Source organism: Thalassophryne amazonica, chromosome 1, assembly GCF_902500255.1.
Source record: "Thalassophryne amazonica chromosome 1, fThaAma1.1, whole genome shotgun sequence".
Taxonomy (NCBI): Eukaryota; Metazoa; Chordata; class Actinopteri; order Batrachoidiformes; family Batrachoididae; genus Thalassophryne; species Thalassophryne amazonica.
The window spans coordinates 79984011-80009072 of NC_047103.1; the positions used below are offsets into that span (position 1 = coordinate 79984011).

The following is a 25062-nucleotide window of genomic DNA, read 5'->3' on the forward strand; positions in this document are numbered from 1 at the left end:
GGTGTCATTGGGCCTCATGTATCAATGTTGTGTACGTCGATATTTGACCGTATATGGGGTGTACACCAAAACGGTTGCGCTACTTGGCATTTATCAATGTGGTCGTTGGCGTACGCTGCGCTGAAAATATACACCAGGTCGAGAGGTGGCGGAAATTATACACCAAAATGAACCAGCGTTGGAATCCACATAAAAATGAAGATGATCAACATGATAAACAGTGCCATTATACTGTACAAATCAATGCATATGTTACATAAATAACACTTTCCTGATTATATTACATAATAATCAATACAAATCCCACTTTTGCGGGATTGCTGGTCTATCGAGCACGATCTGTGGCCACAGCGCTGACTGCAAAGAAAGTGCTGCTCGCCTTTTTCTCCAGAGCCTGGAGCCAGAGCAGCGCTGAGCTTAACTTTATGTGGTGTGATCGTTTTAGACAATGAAATTGATAATTACAACCGTAGTGTTGTCATTCCCTTCGCCCGTGCTGCAATCAGGTTGTTTCGTCTCCATTCGTTTGTCACAATAAAATAAATAAAGAAATACATTTTAAGAATAAAGAAATCTGAAAAATTAGGCGTGTCTTATTAATTGAGCGAGCAAATATCCACATGTCAAGAATTATTGACATGTGGATCCCTCGCTATAACGCGGTTCACCTTTCACGGCCTCGCCGTTTCGTGGAGTATTTAGTCCAATTTTGCATGCCTTTTTTTTTACAGTGTTCTGTGTTCTGCGTGTCTGTTTATAAGAAAAGAATCTTCTCGCCCAGAAGAAAAAAAGAGCACCAACAACTACTCATAACTGTGTTTGTCACTCGGAAACAGACACCTGCAGGGAGGTGTGAATGGAAAAAGGCGCGACAGCGGCGCAGCACCAGGATGCAGAGGCGCGATCTGTGAAATACTGGTCAGTCACTATTAATAATTTCTTATGTGTCCAACCTCGTACGTTGATCGTTAAAATTAAATTTGTTAGTTCTAAAAGCCATCATAATTATTTATAGGAAAACGTTCTATTTTTATTTCTCAAACAAATGTTTGGGCCTGAAAACAGTTTGGTCTTATTTTTCTACTAAGGTTTGAACTTTGAGAATGTTTACACATGAGAGAAAAGTGAGAAAATGTTCATGCCTGATTGAGAAAGTGTATAAAGTGGTTTTACAGCTTTGAAACGTCTATAATAATTGTAAAAAATAACGCTATGTCGCGGTTTCGCGTATTACGGGCTATTTTTAGAACGTAACTCCCGCGATAAACGAGGGACCACTGTAACACTTTTTTGATTATACTACAACACAATTGATACGATGGCCGCTTTTGACGCTCTATTGGCATGCGTCGTGATTGGTGAAGTTCATTTTCTTTGCCGTCTACCTGGCTTCCATGTCGTAAAATGAGGGTGTGTCTGAAGCGGAGTCTGAATATTTATGGGAGTGTTTATTATAATTACGATTGTTTTCACCCGCCGCATTTATCAAGGTCACGTCAGGCGTACGCTGGAAATGGGCAGGTGTGCACTGCTTGATACATGTCATGGCAACTTTGGTGTACTTCAAATTTACACCGTGAATTTACGCCACAAGTGCGCAACTTTGATACATGAGGCCCATTATGAATTAAAGTGTTCAGTGAACTTGACAGCTTGGCATTAGACTAATATTTTCCCAGCAATAGGTATGTGTTATCAATTAACATGATCCCTCCAGCTCTACATTAATTTTTTGCTTTTGAATATCACACCTTAATCATTTTGTTACAATGGTATAATGCTGGTTTTGATAGTAATCTATTCATGTGCATTGTTTCAACCACATTGTAATTTAAGATGTTTCAGACAAAAGAACAAAGGATCATTTGAAAACCCCAATGAGGAACCGCCTCAGAAAAGATTCATTACCCAGTTCTCGTGACACACACTTCATTGGTCGGGCAATGACATCATTTGTTTTTCATGCTAATTGTATGACTTCCACCTCACCTTTTCCTGCCAAGAATGCCACAAAACATCATCCCATACAAAACTATCACAACATGAATGATTCATTGTCATGCTTTAAGCTCCATGTTGATATGTTTTGTGCTGCCTTTGTGAGAATCACATTTGGCTCAGTTTGCATCAGTGACACTATTTTATTGATTGATTTTCACAGGTTCTTCAGAACAAGAAGTTGGGCCCTCACTAGGCCTGAAAAAGTCCTGCTCCCTTGAAAGTCTACAGATGGCCATCAGTGAGGCAATGGCAAATGGCAAAGTCAGTGTTCACAGGCCACTCCCCAGAATTTCCAGGGGCCGTGGATGTAATGAAAGCTTCCGAGCTGCGATTGACAAATCCTATGAGAAACCTGTTGCCACAGCTGCACATGAAAGGAACAGCACAGAGACATGTGAGTTTTTCATTTAAACTTTTATTGTTGTTTTTGTTGTTGACCATTCAGATGTAATTATAGAATGGGCACAAGCTCATTCTTTTTTGCTGTATAAAACCAGTGTAGCTCACCTCAAGTGGAAGATTCCCCATTTGCTTGTGAGTGCAATTTGGGATCTCTAAGAGTTCTTGAAATTCCAGCAGTGCCCTCCAAAAGTATTGGACCCCTTGATATTTCACACATTTAATTTGTTTACACTTTTAAAGTACAAATACAAAAAGTAAATTAGGCTTCTCAGTATAAAAATTCAATATATAAATTCAATCTATAAATATAAACTCAGACTCAAAGCAAATCTCTACAACATGATATAAATTAATTAAAATATAAAAGCCATGATGATGGGTTGCATAAGTAATGGGCCACTTTGGCATAATACCTGTAAATAATCAGTTTTCAGTTAAGTCAGGGGATGGATACATGGACATTTCCAAGTCACTGAATATGTCTTGAACTTTGTTTACATCAGTTATGAAGACATACAAACAGTATGGCAGTCTATGGTACAGGTATATGAGGTCTGTCCATAAAGTATCGTACCTTTTTATTTTTTTTTTAACTATATGGATTTGATTCATGTGTTTTCACGTCAGACAAGCTTGAACCCTCGTGCACATGCGTGAGTCATTCGCCTGTGAGCACGCCTTGTGGAAGGAGTGGTCCCGCCCCATCATCGGATTTTCATTGTCTGGAAATGGCGGAATGATTTGGGGTTTTTTTCCATCAGAATTTTTTGAGAAGCTGTTAGAGACTGGCACCTGGAAACCATTCGAAAAATTTATCTGGCTTTCGGTGAAAATTTTACGGGCTTCACAGAGAATAAGGACTGTTACCGCGACGACAGGCACGACCCACCGGATTATTTCTAAATGGATGGCTGTGTGGAGCTGGGACCGTCGTGTGCACTTTCTCTGGTTATCACAAGAGCTGGACATCAACCATTTTCCGGCAGATTTCACTTTTAACAAGAGATTTTGTCGTGGAAAGCCGCGCGGAGGCTTTGTGCATCACGACCGATTCGCTGTTCGAGCGAGACAAAGAACGCCTCCGTTTCGGCGTGCCAGAGGACAAGTTTGGACATGCCTATCTCGGCTTTCAATGCTTACCAGTCGAGTGAGTTATAAGAGAAATTGTGGAGAGCTGGGCATGTCCGAACTTGTCCTCTGACACGCCGAAAACGGAGGCGTTCTTTGTCTCGCTCGAACAGCGAATCGATCGTGACGCACAAAGCCTCCGCGCAGCTTTCCACGACAAAATCTCTTGTTAAAAGTGAAATCTGCTGGAAAATGGTTGATGTCCAGCTCTTGTGATAACCAGAGAAAGTGCACACGACGGTCTTGTATCCACACAGCCATCCGTTTAGAAATAATCCGGTGGTTCGTGCCTGTCGTCGCGGCTCGGAGCGCGGCGCGCCGAGCGCCATTATGGGCCATCCTTAAAGCTGTAGTAATAGTCCTTATTCTCTGTGAAGCCCGTAAAAGCCAGATAAATTTTTTGAATGGTTTCCAGGTGCCAGTCTCTAACAGCTTCTGAAAAAATTCTGATGGAAAAAAAACCCAAATCATTCCGCCATTTCCAGACAATGAAAATCTGACGACGGGGCGGGACCACTCCTTCCACAAGGCGTGCTCACAGGCGAATGACGTCACCGACGTGGAAAAACTCACGCATGCGCACGAGGGTTCAAGCTTGTCTGACGTGAAAACATATGAATCAAATCCATATAGTTTTTGAAAAAAAATAAAAAGGTACGATACTTTATGGACAGACCTCGTATATGTGTAGAGTAGATAGTTCTCAAAAATTGAGTGACTCTGCTGCAAGAAGGAGAAGAGTGAGGAAAACCATCAAGACACCCAGACAACCTAAAAAAGTTATAGGCTTCTGTGGCTGTCACTTGAGAAATTGTGCATAGTGCATGCTTTGCATTTTCTATCCCCAGTTATCCAGCTTCATGATGAAGTGGAGCAGAGAAGGATTTTCTTTCACCAAAACATCCAATCTAGGCTTGCATCTCAGATGTACCTTCTGGCACATTGTAGCTGAACTTTCAGGTCTTCTTTTTAAGAAACTGTCTGCTAGTTTACCATACAGTAAATTAAGTTACTTTCCTCAAACTTTTACACACAATATTCCATAATAACAATGTGAAAAAAGATTTTTACCCAAATTTATTAAAAATAAAAAACTAAGAAATCACATGTACATAAGTATCAACAACCTTTGCTCAATACTTTGTTGATGGACCTTTGGTAGCAATTACAGCCTCAAGTCTTGAATATGATGCCACACGCTTGGCACACCTATCTTTGGTTAGTTTTGCCCATTCCTCTTTGCAGCACCTCTGAAACTCCATAAGGTTGGATGGGGAGCGTTGGGGCACAGCCATTTTCAGATCTCTCCAGAGATGTTCAGTCGGATTCAGGTTTGGGCTCTGACTGGGCCACTTATGGACATTCACAGAGTTGTCCTGAAGCCACTTCTATGATATCTTGACTGTGTGCTTCAACTTCAACTTCAACTTATTTTCATTTATATAGCGCCAAATCACAACAGAGTTGCCTCAAAGCGCTTGACACAGGTAAGGTCTAACCTTACCAACCCCCAGAGCAACAGTGGTAAGGAAAAACTCCCTCTGGGGAAGAACCTCAAGCAGACCAGACTCAAAGGGGTGACCCTCTGCTTGGGCCATGCTACAAAACATAAATTACAGAACAATTCACAGAACAATTCACAGAACAATTCACAGAACAATTCACGGACGAATATACAAGAAATGCAATTGGCGCACAGGACAGGAGGATCGCCAACACGAACACAGCTCCTATCTCTGGATGGAGCTGCACCTTAAACAGAGAGAAAAAACACAATCAGGCATCAGAAAGACAAGAAATACTGTATAATTTGTCAGCATAAAACAACAAGAAAAACAGAGAAATACTAAGGTGATCGCTGGCCACTAGCCCTAAACTTCACTAAAAGACCCAGAATTTAGGTAAAGTTGAGGCCGCGGCCCGCTCCAATTACTAATAAAATTAATTAAAAGAGTAAAAAGCGTAAAATAAAACTGTACCAGTATGCTAGCCATATGAAAGGGAGATCATTCCACAGGACACGGGCACAATAAGAGAAAGCTCTGTGACCCACAGACTTCTTATTCACCTTAGGGACACAAAGTAGTCCTGCACCCTGAGAACGTAAAGCCCGGGCCGGTGCGTAAGGTTTAATTAGGTCAGCTAGGTAGGAGGGTGCCAGTCCATGAATAATTTTATAGGTTAGTAGCAGAACCTTAAAATCTGATCTCACTGTGACAGGAAGCTAGTGAAGGGATGCCAAAATGGGTGTAATGTGGTCGAACTTTCTGCTTCGTGTCAAAAGTCTGGCTGCAGCATTTTGAACCAATTGGAGACCCCTAATGCTAGACAGGGGTAAACCAGAAAATAGAACATTGCAGTAGTTTAATCTAGAAGAGATAAATGCATGGATCAGGGTCTCAGCATCAGCCATAGACAGGATGGGACGAATCTTCGTTATATTTCGCAGGTGGAAGAAAGCAGTCCTAGTAATATTTCTAATGTGGAGGCCAAAGGACAACGAAGGATCAAAAATTACCCCAAGGTTCCTCACTTTGTCAGTGTGATGTATGACACACGAGCCGAGGCTGAGCGTTAACTGGTCAAATTGATGCCGATGTCTCACTGCACCAAGAACCATCATTTCAGTCTTATCAGAGTTTAAAAGTAGGAAGTTTCCAGAAATCCAACTTCTCACTGCTGCAAGGCAATTTTCCACTGATTTTATGTGAATGAGATTACCAGCAATTATTGGCATGTATAACTGAGTATCATCTGCATAGCAGTGAAAGGTAATCCCAAAACGCCGCAATATGTGCCCAAGGGGTGCTATATAAAGGGAGAAAAGCAGGGGGCCTAAGACAGACCCCTGTGGAACCCCAAATTTCATGTCACTAAGGTTAGAGGTAGTGTTACTGTACAAAACACAGTGAGAACGACTGGTCAAGTATGACGTCAGCCATGCAAGGGCACTCCCAGTAATCCCAAAATGATTTTCCAGCCTATCAAGTAGAATATGATGATCCACTGTATCAAATGCAGCACTGAGATCTAACAGCAACAGAACCGTAGTGGTGTCCGAATCTATTGTAAGCAGAAGATCATTCACCACTTTAGTGAGAGCCGTCTCTGGGGAATGATATTTTCTAAAAGCAGACTGCAGTGGCTCAAAGAGATTATTCTCAGTAAGATAGTCTACGAGCTGTCGTGACACCACTTTTTCCAGAATTTTAGAGAAAAATGATAGATTTGATATCGCCCCATAATTTGTCCATACACTAGGGTCAAGATTAGGTTTCTTAAGTAATGGTTTAATCACTGCAGATTTGAAATATTTAGGAACAGATCCAGAAGTTAAAGAAAGATTAATAATTTCCAGCACAGTCGGCCCAAGAGTGGGCCACAGGTCCTTAAACGGTTTTGTTGGTATAGGATCAAATAAACAGGTTGTGCTTTTTGTTGACATTACGAGTTTTGTCAGCATGCCTAATGAGATACTGTCAAATTCTGTAAATCTAGGTAATACCCCAGTAGTGGCGCCCACATCAATAGCAGGGTGTAGTGGCTGGATTAAGGCATGCCGGGATATGTTTAACCTGATGTCTTCTATTTTCTTCCCAAAGTAATCCAGGAAATCTGGTGCTGTAAAGGAGAGCGAACTACAGGTGGTTGTCCATGCAAGTGTTGCCACCGTGTTGAACAAGAACTTTGAATTATGCTTGTTTTTGTTGATCAAATCAGAGTAGTAAGTCCGCTTTGTAGCCAATAAGCATGCTTATAGTCTAAGATAGCATCACGCCACGCAAGGTGAAATACTTCTAATTTTGAACGACGCCATTTCCGTTCTAGAGCTCTTGCTTTATGCTTGAGGTCACGCAGATAATCATTGAACCAAGGTGACTGTGATTTGGGGGAGCGCGGTTTTAACACAGGTGGTGCATTCATGTCGAGTGTCGTTTTGAGCACTGAGTTTAAACTATCCACAAGTCTGTCTACTGACTGGGTATTTGTCAAATGTGAAGCTAAGACATCAGGCAGTCTCGCTTCGAGTTCAGTCTTAGTTGAGGAGTTGATGCATCGCCGTAAAGATATATAAGGCTGTTGTTCCACTAAACACGGCAGCGAAACTGTAAACTTAATAAGTGAGTGATCAGACACCACCGATGTAAGAGGCATGATGTCAATATTCGTGACAGCAATACCACGTGCGAGAACCAGATCCAGGGTATTTCCACTAATGTGCGTCGAATCCCGAATGCATTGCTGAAATCCTAATGCATCCACAATTTCCATAAATGATTTGCAGAGGGGATCAGAAGGCTTATTTATATGAATGTTAAAGTCACCAATGATCAGAATGTTATCTACACTAGTTGACAAGTTAGAGATGAACACACCAAATTCATCTAAGAATTCAGAATATGGGCCAGGAGTCCTGTATACAGTGACAAAGTAATTCGACTGATTTTTATTCTTCTGACCTTGGCAATGTGTAATATCCTGAGCAGAGCGGAGAATCAGATGCTCAAATGAGTGATATTTGTAACCTCCAACAGCTAATAAGCTAAACCTAGATTTATAAATAAGAGCAACACCCCCGCCTTGCTTCGCATCACAAGGGACGTGACTAAATGTATATGCTGGTGGGCAGGCCTCATTTAACGGGAGGGCAGCTGTAGGTTTAAGCCAGGTTTCACATAGCCCAACCATATCTAAGTGATGATCAATAATTAGATCATTGATCAATAATGATTTTGAGGACAGTGATCTTATGTTAATGAGACCCAGTCTAAGGACCTCAGTGGGGTTGACAGTTGAACTGTTTGGGTTTAGGGGTGGTTCCAGAGTAGCATATATAAGATGCCTAGAAGTAGGTTTGGGTTTAAGACATTCCACGCACATTGTAGGTAGCAGACACAAAATCTTTGCTATTGCTGGAACAACCACTTGGACATCCTCAATTTCAACATCATCCAATATAGTAATGGGTATTAAGTTTGGAAAGCATATCCCTCTATGATTTTTATAGACACGACTACGGAAGCAGGCCACAGTCTCAACTTGTTGAAATTCCCTCCCTGGCAAATAAACTGCACTATCACCAGTGGTGGGCACAGATAACCAAAAAATTAACTTCGATAACAGATAATAAGATAACTGAAAAGTTATCTTTGATAAAGATAAACCGATAAACCACCCAAAAATGTATCGGAAGTTACAGATAATCGATAACCGATAAATTCCAGTGTTGTCTATGGGACATTTGCAGTTACTAAAGAGCTGAAATTGATTTTTAACACAATTGCTTTTGAAAGCATCAAAAGCGGTAAAAGACCTAAAGAATAAGCAAGAATGTTCCCTGCAGGAAGCAGCACAAACAAATCCTTAGAGCACCCACAAAATCAGCTCTTTACTAATCATAACCATTTTTCTTTCAACATTCTGCCCCTGCTGGAAGCTCTTGTTTACAACAGCGCTCCCAGCACAGAGACACACCAAGCGCAACCATAAGGCCAGCTCCCTATCAATTTCAACACTCCGGTCAGGCGGAGGTCTTGAAAAATAAAGTCATACTAACTTATGGTTTTTTGAAAATACCGATAGAATAACTCCATTAATGTCAATTCTGTAACAAACACAGACCGCAAAGCATTCTGGGTAAAAGTGCTAAACAGTGATTGGTTCAGTAATCCATTATGTAAACCAACACGTTAATGTGACGTGTGTCATGTGTTGGTTTAAAGATAAATGTGCTTTTGTAAAATATTCCATTTTTATTTGTAAAAACAGGCATTTTTACGGAGGCCTGGAAGTGTCATCGCAATTGCATGTTTTAAAACTTTTATGATGTAAAACGTGCACTAATGGTTACATACACTTCATAATGCATAATCTTGGACACATCATCAGTGATAGTACCTGGGGTCATGGGGGGTTTCGGGTCTTTCAACTTCAGACCCCCTCGCCCAGGCGACCCGACCGGGAGTGATCAAATCCCGGCTTGTGTCCAAGAAGCCGTCGCCCACTGCTTGTCCCTCCTGATCCACAACCACCGTGAAGCTCTCTCTGCAGCCTCGAATGCTGCAGTGATGGCCTTTCTCTTGCGTGCTCCGGTGATACCCAAGAGGCTATAGGCCTTGCAGAGTGACTTTCCTGCAAAGCCCCTTACTCCAACTTCAACGGGAAGGCACCTCGCATGCCACCCCCGTCTGCGACACTCCTCCACCAGCTCAGCATACTTCTCCCTCTTCCTCTCACTGGCTTCCTCCATTCTCTCCTCCCAGGGCACTGTAAGCTCCAGCATAATAACCTGCTTAGATGACTCTGAAAACAGAACGATGTCTGGTCTAAGACTGGTTTCCAAGATGTTTTCAGGAAAGCGAAGCAGTTTCCCCAGGTCCACCCTCAACTGCCAGTCCTTCCCTGCACCAAGGAGACCTGTCTGGGCCTTCGGTCGGGCGGGTGGTTGTTCTCCAGCTCACACAAACGAGATTTCCCACCTTAATGGTTTCAATCTCTCGCACTGGACTATGACAGTATTGATGGACTCAGCAACTACTTTCAGCACCTGGTCATGGCGCCAACGATAGCGACCATCCCCCAGCGCTCTGGGGCAGCTGCTGAGGATGTGCTCCAGAGTTCCTCTCCCCTGGCACAAGGGGCATGCTGAGGTATCAGCCTTGCCCCAAGTGAAAAGGTTCAACGGGCTGGGTAGGACATCATAAACTGACTGGATTAAGAATTTAATGCGGTAGGGTTCTGCCTTCCACAACCCCGGCCACGAGATCTTCCTCTCTATGGCTCCCTCCCATCTGGTCCATGCGCCCTGTTGTCTCAATCCCACCATCTGGCTTGCACGCTGCTCCTCAACCCCAGCTCTCACTTCGCGTTGAACCAGGTCCTGCCTTACCTTGCCCTCAGTTTTGTTATAGTGGATTGTTGGGATAGTACCCAGGCCCGCCCGGCCGATTGCCATAGAACCCACAAGCTCCTTGTGACGCAGCCGTGCTTCTGCCTGGTCCACAGCTTCCTGTGCCTTCCACTTTCTGCCAGTCCTCACCTCAATACCTTCTTGGGATACTTTCATGTCCTTAGAATCCCTATATTGGAGCACCTCTCTTGCTCTGATAACCCTAAACTCCTCAGTAAGGCTTTTGATAGGGAGCGTCAGCTTGGTCTTATTGCCGTAAAGGGCAATGCTGCTCAGGCTTCGAGGTAAGCCCAACCAACGCAGACGGCTGCTGATCCTCCTCTCAAACCCTTCCACCGTAGAGATGGGAAACTCATACACGAGCAATGGCCACAGTATTCTAGGCAGGATGCCATGCTGGTATAACCATACCTTGAATTTACCCGGAAGACCTGACTTGTCTGTCAGCCAACTCTCTAATTGTTCATTAGTTGCCCTAATGGAGGCGGCATCCTTTAGGGAGCAGTCAAAGGTTTTTCCAAGGCTCTTCACAGGTTTCTCTGTGACAGATGATATACGGGTACCTCCTAGACAGAAGTGGAACCGATCAGTCACCTTCCCTCTCTTCAGGACCAGTGACCTGGATTTTTCTGGCTTAAAGCGCATCCGAGCCCAGGTGGTTAACCTCTCCAAACCTTGGAGGATCCCTCTGCACCCAGGAACTGACACTGTTGTTACTGTCAGGTCATCCATGAATGCCCTGATAGGAGGCTGCCAGATCCCAGACTTAGTTTGGGGGCCTCTACATTCCGGCTCGGCAGATTTGACTAGCATGTTCATGGCCAGGGCAAAGAGTATCACTGAAATAGTACATCCCGTGATAATCCCTTTCTCCAGCCGATGATACTCTGATGTAACTGTGCCAGAAGTGAACCTTAAGTTAAAGCTATTATATTGTAAAACGTGCACTCAATATTAGTAAGTAAGTAAGTAAATTTATTTATATAGTGCCTTTCACAGACATAGGCCATGTACACACGTTGTCGGGTATTTGTAAAACCGAATATCTTACCCTTTCAGTTTGGGGAAAAAACTTCATCCACACTACATCGTTTAAAAAAAAATCCATCCACATCGAACCGTATAAATGTGTTGTAATTAGTCTGCCAAACCTTTGGGTGACGGTACTTATTAAAATTCTATCCAATCAGGAGCCTTATTCTCTTGTCATCACTTCCACAAAAACTAAAAACATGGCGCCAACCTCGTTCGTGTGGACCGATAAGGAGTCGGAATTACTTCTAACTGTTATGTGTCGACGCGGGTTGAGGAGCGGACCTGCGTCAGACGGAACCCAGCGCTACAAGTAACCAGAAAAGCAGTTCCAAAAACAATGTATTTATTACACCCACTGTGCATAAAAGGTGTAAAAACAAAAACAGCGTCCCTCTGGTGGAGTGACTGTTGGCACGCTCTCCAGCGCCCGCAAGGATCAAAGCCCGGCGTTCCTGGACCCACTACCACCGCCAAACACCCCCCAGGTGGACACGACAAACCGACTCTCTGTGAAGCAAAGAAGAGGTGAGGTAAGTCAGCAGTTACAACAATATCTTTCAAAAGACACACGCTATCAGCAACACATTCAGGTCTGTATCTTTTTTAACTTTATGCAAATGAGCAGCTTCTCACAACAGGTGGAGGATCACTTATCCACACGCCACAGCAGTGAGAAGCAAGCTGCACAATTCTCATCACAATTCAAGTATACTGTGTAACAAAACACCAAGTTACTATCAACAATTAATCAAATACTTAATTACCTTTAATGTGTGCTGACAGCATGTGTCCTCACCCTTCCTTGCTTCACGGGCTCGATGTGTCAAACCCAGGCGCGGTCCTCAGCGTCTCACAAACGAACATCACAAGGTCGAGTTCCCGGCAGTTCTGCTTGAATCACACATGCCTTAAATGCAGAACGCCATCCAATTATCTGCTTCAGCTGAAAGTCTTTAAGGTTGCATGTGAGCACCAGTCACAGGTGCTACACATGATGTTGATGAGGGTGAGGATTCTTCAGCCAGCACCTTCTCCACAGACAAATCAGTTTCCATGCCACCTGAAGAGCAAAGAAAAGAAAAGAACACCAAAACATCCAGCCACACCCCCCAACACACAACACTAACCGTAGTTTTAGAATACAAAGTTAACAAATATATACACACAAAAAGCACCTGGACAATGGTCTGAGCATACCTTATGCTACCCATAATGCATTGCTGCCTGGCACAGCATGTGCTCACAAAACCTTAAAAATTAGCACATTACTTTAAAACGAAAACATATATCTGATATTTTCACTTTATAAACTTCAGACATGACAATAATTTTAAATAACTTGTCTAAAATGAGTGGTTAAAATTTGAACCATAAGTTAAACATGTATGCCTCTGGATGACTTGGTGACATTGTGATTATATTAGTATGGTGTTAAAGGAAATGACTTTTTTTTGGTCACCAGTTCTCCTTTGCTTACAGACGATAGCAGAGAGTAGAACAACATGCCTATTAGGAAACTTTTAACAGGTAGGTCTCAACAGCTTTAACAGTTTTAAAAATGTTTTTCACTGTTCAGCTTAGTTTAGTACGTTATCGGTCTAAAAGTTATCGGACGGTAATTCATCCGAAGATAATTAGTCCGACGATGGTTTTTAAATTCATCTAAAAAGATAATCCGATAATGAAAACATTATCTTCAATAATTATCTGTTATCGGATTATCGGAAGTGTGCCCACCACTGACTATCACCATAGTGGATTTTCTCTCTCGTGCTTAGGGTCATTGTCCTACTGAAAGATGTACTGTCACCTGAGTCTGAGGACAAAAGCGCTCTGGAGCCGGTGTTCATCCAGAATGTCTCTGTACATTGCTGCATCCATCTTTCCCTCAAGTCTGACTAGTCTCCCATTTCCTGCCACTGAAAACATCCCCACAGCATGATGCTGCCACCACCATGCCTCACTGTGGGAATGGTGCCTGGTTTTGACCATTATCAGTTCAGTCTTTATCTCATCAAACCATAGAATTTTGTTTCTCATGATCTGAGAGTCCTTCAGGTGCCTTTTGGCAAACTCCAGGTGAGCTTAGTGGCTTCTGTCTGGCCACTCTACCATACAGGCCTGAATGGTGGATTGCTGGAGAGATGGTTGTCCTTCTGGAAGGTTCTCCTCTCCACAGAGGAATGCTGGAGCTCTGAGAGAGTGGCCATCTCCCCGATCGCTCTTTTTAGACGGGCGGCCAGACCTAGGAAGAGTCATGGTGGATCCAAACTTCTTCCATTTACAGATGATGGAGGCCACTGTGCTCATTGGGACCTTCAAAGCAGCAGAAATGTGTACCCTTCCCCAGATTTGTGCCTTGAGACATTCCTGTCTTGGAGATCAACAGACAATTCTTTTGGCTTCATGCTTGGTTTGTGCTCTGATATGCACTGTCAACTGTGGGACCTTATGTGTATGTATGTGGAAACACTCACTGATTCACCTGAGCTCAATTTAGAGCTTTATGGTGAAGGCTGTGAATACTTATGTACATGTGATTCCTTAGGTTTTTTATTTTTAATAAATTTGTAAAAATCTCAAAAAAATTTATTTCACATTTTCATTATGGGGTATTGTGTGTAGTATTTTGAGGGAAAAATGAATTTCATCCATTTTGGAATAAGGTTGTAACATAAAATTTGGAAAAAGTGCAGCGCTGTGAATACTTTCTAAATGCACCGTATATAGATTTGTACACACACACTGTTGGCTGACATACATCAGCACTTTCGGCTTTGTGTTGTGAGTTTAATTGTAGTTCTTCTAAATCAAATGTACATCTATGGTTTCATCATAGCAGTTAGTGTTGGCACATAGCATAGGATTGCACGACTGTGCCAGAACTTTTTTTTTTTTTTTTTTTGCATTTACATCCAAGCATACCTGAATGGGATTCTAAAACCGGAAATGCTTTAATTTAGTCTAAGCTGTAAAATACATCAAAATGTTTGATTGAATGTATCCATCCCTAGTTGGTGTTTAATGGCTAAAAGCCATGCAGTGGATATGGAGAGACAGATGTCTTACATTTTCTGACAGGTAATAAACGGCAACACCATGAGAGTAATCGTCAGATATAAATTTCCATTCACTATTAAAGGATTCCATTAAAAGAGCTGGGAGACATTTGAAAAAGAGGGAATTATTTGCCAGAAAGGCTTTGTTCTGTTAAGCTCTGTAGGCAAGCCACTAAATACAGTCTTATCTCGGCAAAGAAAAATGGGGAAAGCAACCGATTTCCCCTGCTGCGGTATATTGCATTCTCCCCCATGATATTCAAATAACTCTGTTTTTCAATTTAGATAAAAGCAGCCAGTCTGTGCTCGTCACTGAGGTTAATAGTCAAAGTTGACAGATAAGCAGCTGCCTTCCTCTACTCCCAGACTTTTATTTACATAAAATAAGAATGTGGCATCACCTCAAGAAAATGTGTCCCCACAAGATATCCTGTTTGGCAAAATGCACTTTCTCTTGTGCTACTTTGTGTTGTGTTATTTAATGAAAATGTGCACTGCTTTACAAATGCTCGACATTCATGAGTCGAAGTAAGACAGACACCTTTACTCATCTTGCCTAACCTTCAGTGATAGACCAAATTAAACATTCTTGAATGTTAAGGAAGGAATATTTAATGGAAGATTTTGACTAAAGTGGAAAAGTATTTCTCTGCCATTTATCTGTTATCTCTTGATACTCTCATCAAAAAAATCTGTTTGGCTGACTGTCAGGCCTTTCTTGCATTCACATTGAATCTTTGCAGATTGCCTTACCTTTTGATGTCTCATGTTCAAGGCTTTTTTGATCAGCCACAACATGAGGTTATGGGAAAGAGTAGTAGAAGCTAGCCTTAGAAATCATGTGAAGATCTTTAAGCAGCAACATGGCTTCACAGAGAAAGAGCACTACAGATGCAGTGTTTCCTCTAAGAATACTGATGGAGAAGTACAGAGAAAGCCAAATGGTGTTACTATGTGTGTTTGTGGATTTAGAGAAAGCTTATGACAGGATGCCAGGAGAAGAGTTGTGGTATTGTAGGAGGACGTCTGGAGTGGCAGAGAAATATGTGAGGGTACTGCAGGGCTGTGTGACAGTGGTGAGATGCGGAGTAGGAACGAAAGACTAAATGAAGGTGGAGGTGGGATTACACCAAGGATCAGTTCTGAATCCTTTCTTATTCACAATGGTAATGGACAGGATCACGGATGAGATCACACAGGAGACTCCATGGACTATGATGTTTGCAGATGGCACTGTGATCTGTAGTGACAGTAGAGAACAGGTTGAGTCTAACCTGGAAAGGTGGACATATCCTCTGGAGAGCAGGAGAATGAAAGTCAGTAGGAGCAAGACTGAGTACATGTGTGTTAATGAGAGGGAGCCCAGTGGAATAGTGCAGTTACAAGTAGTAGAGGTGGTGAAGGTAGATGAGTTTAAATGCTTGGGGTCAACTGTCCAAAATAATGGAGAGTGTGATAGAGAAGTGAAGCAGTGGTGTGGGGGTGCATTCTGGGCCGCCTGGGCCGCTCCCCCGGTGGTTCTGGTGGGTGCCCTTCCTTGCCCCATGCCCTTTTACTGTCCCTTTTCTCCTTGCATCTCCTGTGGCCCTGCGTCCTGGACTCATTTCCGCCTGTTGCATGCAATCAGCCATATGGCTCCTGACATGCCAGAGTGGTCCACATCATATGGTAAGGTTTTGGACTTTTGTCTTGGCCCAACACACCAGCCACAGTAGTGATCGGTTATTTAGCTGTGATCTGGGTCTCTGTGTGTGGATGGTTAGGTGTTTGTGGCCATCACCACAGTTCGGTTTTGGGTGTTCTCAAGGGGATCAAGACTCTGGTGTCCTAGATTAGGGTATGGATGCTCACTAACTAGACAACAGATTGTTGCTGTCACTGCTTGTTCATATGTGATTGTTTGTCCTGGTATGTTGCACTGTTGGAGTCCCGTCTCCTTGGTGTATCACTTTTTGTCACTTCACGGATATTGCTGTCACCAGTTGTCTTTCATTCTTATATGTCTTCATGATGTTCTGGTGGTATTACTGTTTTTCTCCAAATGAGAATATGGCTAGTTCATGGCCACCCATGTGTCATCCTTCAAGTACAAATGGGCCCTCATGTACAAAGACTTTCCTACTGAAACATGGCCTATAGCAAAACCCAGAAACTGGTGTAAGCACAAATATATTGAGATAAATCAAAGTGTACATAGGCATGAATCCACACATATTCCTTTTGTACATCCCACTGAACATGGAATTGAGCACACATGCACACACACTCCAAACTCCTCCCTGGCCAAGTCCCTATTTAGATATGCAAATCCATGCAAATAGGCCCTGGAGCTGGGAATCCCCACTCCACCACATCAGACAACATGAACACAGAAAAGTGTGTGACCTACAGATGACTATAAATTACGTGGAGACACACAGGGATAGTTAAGTTGGTATCCTGGCAAATGGAATATTATTTAATAATCATGAAACTGAAAAATCTTTGCGGGAGTGTGTGTGTGTAAGATCGTAAATGCTGTCAGGTCAGAGCAAAGTAAAAAAAAATGTGAAGTGCGCCGCTGACAGTGTGCGACATTCATTACACACTTTTATTGACAAATACTGAAAATTGGGAGACAATCGGTTAAGGAACTCTGCTGCTCTAGTCTCACCATCTAGAACAAGAAAACACATTGATAATAACAAGCAACATATCTGAATGTGCACATCCCCAAATGTGCCCTTGCTGGTTTTCGTTCAGAATGATTTCACAAATACATTATTTACACAGCAAGCAGTCACCCATAGTGCACCATGCCAGCCTCCAGTCTGATGTGCATTTGTGCATCACATATGATGTGAACATTAATGTAATGAAAATGTTTCCTATTAACAAAAACAAATCCATCATGTGATGGTGCCTTAATAGCAATATGTGTGTAGTCGCACAACTCCAGTAACAGTGGGCTTGGTAATCGAACTTGGTTTATTAGCCAATTATCGTCATTTGCAAATAAATCCTTGCATTCCCTGAATACTCACTTGTGTTTGATTGCACCATTTCTAACAACGCTAACGCAGCTGCTGTTACACAGTAAAATCACCAGTGTACAACCATCAAATGGCAGTGTTAAATTAACACTGCCAGTGTACATATGGTCCTACTTTGGTCAGAGTGGGACCATATGTTCACTGTCAGTGTTAATTTAACACTGGTGATTTTACTGTGTAGTGCCATTTTACACATCACTTTCTGCATTATTTCAACCCATATAATTGAAGTGGGTGTGTATATTGTTCATCGATGTGCACATCACTCTGATTACTTCTTGTTTTCATACTACTAACAGTTCCCAGCATCATCTCTACATGTCGGCAGTGGAACATTAGCTGTAGAAATGTGTGTACCCCAGCCATGATTTTAGCGTGACGTACCGCACATTTCCATGGTCATTTCACTTTTGATACATCTGAACGTTGGCGTGGAGATGGACATACATCAGGTTTTTGTGCGTACGCAGGCTCTGTACATGAGGCCCCTGGACTTGGATTTGAAAAGACAAATCAACATGTGGATCCCATACCAAATCATCTGTAGTCAACACAAGGAAAAGCAATCTCATTGAAGAAAGCACTAGAAATGGGGTGCTAGTAAACATAGAGAGGACCCAGGTGTATGAAAAGCAACCATGAAAGTGATCTTGCATCATCAACTCAAGCTGAGGAAATTGTTGATGAATTCTTACAGCAGTGATACTTGCAGGATAACAAAATAAAGAAACAGCTTGTGTTGTGTTAAGAGAGAACTTTTCTGCACTGACATCGACAGACACGCCTCCTCTCCTGACCATTCATAATAAAAGCTATAGGCATACACTGTTATTATAGTAATATGAGTAGTTATCAAAATAACAACAACAACAACATTTATTTGTTAATCACATTTAACGTTATGGACAAAGTGCTTTCCAAAATAAAATACAAATAAAAGCATGGACCAACTAATGAACTCTTCTTCAAGTTTAGGCATTATTAAATTACAGTATATATTGTGATCAAAATTGTGATCTATCAGTATGGAACAAATACTGAGATTTTTTTTGCCCCAGCCCTACTTACATTTGCTACTTTTACCAGCAGTTGTGTCTGTTGTATGTTCTGGTAAATTTGAAATTACCTCAATATTGTATGGCAAAGTTTTGCATCAAGTAGACTTTGCATACATGTGCATCAACAGAAGTGCACATGGCTGCTGCCCTGTGAGAATCTCATGATTACATTGTTTGCTATGTTATCTGCAGCTTGGTATCATTAAGCAGTGAAAACATTAGCGTGCCTTGCTAATCCCAGGCTTTTAAATAGCCAGACACAGCTCACAGCTGCTATCCGGTGCCTTTTCTGTTAAGTGGATGATGAGCAGGCAGCAGATTGAGTGATAAAAATGATACTCATTCTGAACCTGCTCCCAAATTTGTGGAGGTGGAGACACAGAAGGAGGGGCTCCACATGGCAATAATTTATATAACTGAGCTTCTTTAAATGGCTGATTTCCTCCCTGTGTTCCATGCAGTACCCCACCTTAACATTTTATACCAGCAATTTCCTCCTCAGCGGCACCTCAAAGCAGTCGCTGATAGTTCCAAAGATGACAAGAGCAAACAAACCTGTGTATTCGTCTTTGAAATGTGAATCCAACCCCCAAGCAGAAAGTTCACTTTGCAGGAGGAGACCCATTGTGTTGGAGGTTGTGCGGGAGCCGGGATGCTAATCACTGGCATATATTTTAGGAATGTCCAGCAATTTTAAGTTTTTGGTTTGAGATACACAAAATATTAGAAAACATGTTCCATATAAAAATACCATTTCATTTCAAAACACTTATTATGGGAGAAGTTAACTTTCTCACAGGCCAGTTCAACAAATACTTACTTGGTGTTTTGATTTCTGCCGGCAAGGAAACTATCACCCGACACTGGCTACATCCCGACCCCCCCACAATAGAGGAATGGACGGATATTGTTAATGAAATTTATATAATGGAAAGGATTACTTTCTCACTCCATCTACAAATGAATAAATTCACAAGGTCATGGTCAAAATGGGTCTCCTATGTAAGAAAGGTATAGGCACATCCTACAGACTTAATGAATTAAATCATCTCTTCCTTCTCTGCCCTTTAACATCATTGGCTAATTTCTGTTGGTTTAAAAAGGATTGTTTGGTCTTGTATGTATTATATACATATCTCAAAATGAAACAGTATAACTGTATACGTCCCTACAAAAGAATCCACTTCCTGTTGTTAGCCCATACATCCCCTTTTAATTTATTGTTCATTAATTTATTGTTCATTAGGTAGTACTTCTTATTATTATTGCCGCCTTTTTTTCCCCCTCTCTCTCTCTTTCTTGGTCTTGTCCTTTTACAAACATATAAAATACATGTTGCAGTTTTGTTCTCAGCACTTTATTAAACATTACACAGTAATAGTATTGTTACTAACAGCAAGGTTTTTTAATGCCGTTTTTTTTTTCTTTTGCTTTTATTCCTTTCTCTGGATGACCAATATGATATAAATATAATAATAAAGAATAAATGTTAAAAAAAAGAAAAGAAATGTGAATCCAGCTTCTGCTTCTCGTAGACCAGCTCATCTGATGTGCTGAAAATCCATAGTCTCCACTCTAGTTTCTTCCTGTGATAAAGATTTCACTCCCCTCCTTCAAAGGGGACATGCAAGACTATAAAAAGTTGTAATCTTAAGGACATCTACTTCACACCTCATGGCAAGAGATACATTGTAGACAGGGGCAACGCCAATTACAGAGCACATTGCATTTGCAATTAAGATCCCGGGAGCCTTTTTCGAGATATTTAAATGTATAATTAGTGACAGATTAATTACATTTTGCACATCACTTCTGATTAGATGTGATGGAAACTTTGAGTTTAATCAACCCTGCATCACCTAAGGAGTTTGGATTCAATTTGATGACTGAGTTTAAATTAGTCCTGACATAAATTAAGACTCAGATTCAGTTGAGCTTCCAATTTTTGTTCACAGCATTTTTAAATGAAATACAGGAGGAACAGGAAGTTAAAAAAATAGTTCTCTTGTGAGCTGTGTGAAATGTACACATCTGAAAGAACTCCAGGCTTTCAACTAAATGAAAATATGTGCAACTGAACACTATTCTCAAAGGATGGACAGTGTAAATATATTCTGGTTTAATGAGGCTGATGAATTCAGTGTGTTTTGTTCAAAGTTGCTGTACCTTTTGGGACATAACTATTTCATTTATGGTTCATCTGATGCTACCAGAAAGATGTGATGCTTTGTAGCTGATTATAGAAGTCTTATGTGTGAATATCATACGTACATAATCTGTGGGGATTCAAGCAAAACTTTTTTTTTTTTTTGCTTTTGTTGTCTTTATAATATGATTTTACTTTAGCTTTCTGTGGAAGTATCTTGGTGCTACAACAGTTGGATGAAAAGGTTTCATGCCAAAATATTATCCCCTTTTCGTACAATTTTTTTCTTCATATTTTTTTAGCATAGTCTTCTTGGTTATCCACACAATGTACCAACAGTTTGTTGACGAACCAGGTGGGATTTGGAACTCTTTAGTTCTACTGGGGGGACTTCAATACTCACATTATGATTGAGAAACTTGGAGTTGAATGATTGGTTATTAATGACCCCCCAATATGAACTTGCTGGACTTCTGTGCTTGTGTTGGATTGTTCATCAAAAACACCTTGGTTGAGCAGAAGGGTGTTTGTAAAGACACTTGGTACCAGAACGCCCTAGGTCTAAGGGTGATGATTGATTTTGTAATTGTGTAATTGTATTTGTAATTGTGTTATTAAACCTGTGACCATGTGTCTTGGACACTCAAGGGAAGGGCTGTAAACTGACCACCACCTGACGATAAGTATTGTCATTTGGTGAGGTAAGCCACTGAACTGGCATTGAAGGCCTAAACAAATTGTAAGGGTTTTCTTGGAACATTTGTTGTTATAACCTGTCCACACAGCTTTCAACTCACACCTCTGAAAGAAATTTGCATCCCTGGGGAGATCAGGCACATGGCGTGAGAGTTTTTCGTGAGATGCTGAAGTCTCTGGATTTTGTTGGGGTGTCATGGCTGACACAGATATAAAATGTTGCATGGATGTCTGGGACAGTACCTCACTTACCTTGGCAGACTGGGTGGTGGTCCCCATCTTTAATAAAAGTGGAAAAGGCCTGCAACCAGGTCCCCTGAGGTGTCCTGTGAGAAGTGCTGCATGATTATGGAATACCAGGTCATTGTAGCACATAGTGCCATCTCTATACAACCAAAGAAGGAACTGTTTCTGCATTCCCAGCATTTCATCAGACCTATTTCCAGTGGGTGTTGGACAAGACTGCCCCTTGTCAACAATTGTGTTTGTGCTTTTCCTAGACAGTATTTCAAAGTGGACTCAAGGATTGAATGGTGACAAGTGTGGTGACCTCAGAATTCCATCCCTTTTTTTGTGGATGATGTTATTCTGCTGGCTTCATCAGACAGTCACATCTGATGTGCACAGAACAAGAAAGAGCCCGAGTGAGAAGTGACTGGTATGAGGATCAGTACCTCCAACTCTGAGACCATGGTCTTGTATCAGGAAAGGGTGGATTGTCCCCTGTGGGTCAGGAGAGAGTTACTAAGTGGAGGAGTTCAAATAACAACAATAAAAAATGCGTACAACTCAGGGCGAGTCACGGCGAGCACACCATGAAACATCGCGCCGACGGGCAGGCATGCACTATGCCGGTGCGACGGTTCATGCACATGATGGTGTCTTTCGAGCAGGAACACAGCTGCTGCAGCTGCTCACATTGTGCCCTTCGGGCCTGTTGGTACCTTACAACTGCCTCCAGAGTCCTCCAAGGTAACATATCCCAGAAGGACTCCTTCAGTCGGACGGCTTCCCTGACCACTGGTGTCCACCATGGTGTTCGAGGGTTGCCGCCCCTTGAGGCACCTAAGATCTTTAGGCCGCAGCTCCCCGCTGCAGCTTCAGCAATGGCTGCTTTGAATTTTGCCCATTTTGGTTCAATGCCCCCAACCTCCGCAGGAATGCTAGAAAAGCTCAGCCAGAGGTGTGAGTTGAAGATCTGTCAGATAGTGGGCTCCTTCAGACATTCCCACTTTATCTGCACTATCCTTTTGGGCTCACCAGGTCTGTCCAAAGTCCTTCCCTACTTTCTGATCCATCTCACCATGAGTTGACAGCTCTGCCCCTCTCTTCACCAGAGTGTCCAGAACATGCGGCCTCAGATCAAATGATATGATCACAAAATCAATCAATCAATTAACCTTCAGCCTCGGGTGCTCTGGTGCCATGTACACTTATGAGTATCCTTATGTTCAAACATGGTGCTTGTTATGGACAGCCCATGACTAGCACAGAAGTCCAATAACAAACAACTGTTTGGGTTTAGAACGTGGGAAGCCGTTCCTCCCAATCACACCTCTTCAGATGTCTCTGTCATTGCCCACATGTGCGAGAAGGCCTTCAAAGATTACATTAGTAACACATGATGCTGTCATGGTTTAAAATCCTGCAGGGCAGCAAGGTCCCCCTGCTCAAGCCAGAACATGTCCAGGCCTGTTTGAAGTTCACCAGTGACCATCTGGATGATCCAGAGGAGGCATGGGAGAAGGTCATGTGGTCAGATGAGACCAGAATAGAGCTTTTTGGAATCAACTCCACTTACCATGTTTAGAGGACGAGAACAACACCAAGAAAACCATCCCAACCATGAAGCATGGGGGTGGAAACATCATACTCTGGCGGTGCTCTTCTGCAAAGGGGACAGGACGACTGCACCGTATTGAAGGGATGATGGATGGAGTCCTGTATTGCGAGATTTTGGCAAACAACCTCCTTCTCTCAGTAAGAGCATTGAAGATGGGTCATGGCTGGGTCTTCCAGCATGACAATGACCCCAAACACACAGCCAGGGCAACTAAGGAGAGGCTCCCTAAGAAGCATTTCAAGGTCCTGGAGTGGCCTGGCCAGTCTCCAGACTGGAACTCCATAGAAAATCTTTGGAGGGAGCTGAAACTCCAAACCTGAAAAATCTAGAGAAGATCTGTATGGAGGAGTGGACCAAAATCCCTGCTGCAGTGTGTAAAAACCTGCTGAAAAACTACAGGAAATGTTTGACCCCTGTAATTGCAAACAAAGGCTACTGTACCAAATATTAACATTGATTTTCACAGGTGTTCAAATACTTATTTGCAGCAGTAACATACAAATAAATTATTTAAAAAAATCATACATTGTGATTTACGGATTTTTTTTTTTTTAGATTATGTCTCTCACAGTGGACATGCACCTAAGATGAAAATTTCAGACCGCTCCATGATTTCCAAGTGTGAGAACTTACAGAATCACAGGGTGTTCAAATACTTATTTTCCTCACTGTATATGTACAATGACAATAAAGGCTCTTCTTCTGACAGGCCTGGAAACAACCCCATGAGTCTAATATGCTTGCATCCATAGCAGCAACTGAGTTTGCTCAATATTGAGCCAATGGACCTGGGAATCTGTGAAGTGTCTGACCTGTTCCTATATGAATGCATTAATCTAACATTTGATAGTAAGGCTGTCATCTCTGGTCTTTCTCTGCAAATCTGGCATTTTCTTGTTCATCTTATCATTGTTAATCAGACCATTGTTGCTAGTGCTAACTCAAAAATTTGTTTTGTTTTTTTCTGTTAGCATTTCATAGGCCATTATAGTTGCAAATAAATCAACATCAAATTCTCAAAGAGATTTTCTGAATCTGACATCTGTTCATACCTTTCATCGTGTTGTCTTTCAATTTGGCCATTTTTCACCTTAAGTGGATGGATGACAAAACTGCTCCTCAAAACCAAAGCCAAAATGACTGGGTCTCCCCCTAGTGGCTGGTTGTACTGCATACATACATTCTGCTACACAGTAAAATCACCAGTGTTAAATTAACACTGCCAGTGAACATATGGCCCACTCTAACCAAAGTGGGACCATATGTACACTGGCAGTGTTAATTTAACTACACTGCCAGTATTTTACACTGCTGATTTTTACTGTGTAGGACTCAAAATTACAGCAACACCTGCCAAACTGCGAAATGCGGGTTAAAATTTATTTTTCATCTAACAATGAAAATTTACCAAACTGGCTATGACATCGTTGTGGTTATTTGTCCTGCCAGCACTTTGACAACATTTCCCTTAGCCATAGTTTGTGTACTTGCTTGCATGTGTGCATGGTGTTAATTACAGCCTACTGAGACCTTCGCAAGGATGTATAGTTTTCCCCATGTGTGTCTGTGTGTTTATCTCTATGTCCGTCCATCCACGTCTGTCCGTCTGAAAATGCCCATCCTATAGCATTTATTCTGCTGGGAATCACTTTTAAACATGACCTGAGTTTGCAAACAGATTTTCCATTATAATGAATACTGTTATATATGATTTAGGCTTGACCAATGCAGCATCTTACTAGTTTTTTAAAA

General features: G+C 42.0%; 1 protein-coding gene across 3 annotated transcripts in view; it reads left to right on the top strand.

Moving 5' to 3' along the window:
• The window catches only part of LOC117512002 (partitioning defective 3 homolog), a 1323734-nt gene that overhangs the window by 942570 nt on the left and 356102 nt on the right, over window positions 1-25062 (top strand). For all 3 annotated transcript variants that reach the window (XM_034171933.1, XM_034171942.1, XM_034171950.1), the window contains one exon: window positions 2162-2395. In XM_034171933.1, the coding sequence (XP_034027824.1) occupies window positions 2162-2395 (234 nt within the window). The remainder of the gene's footprint in view (window positions 1-2161; window positions 2396-25062) is intronic.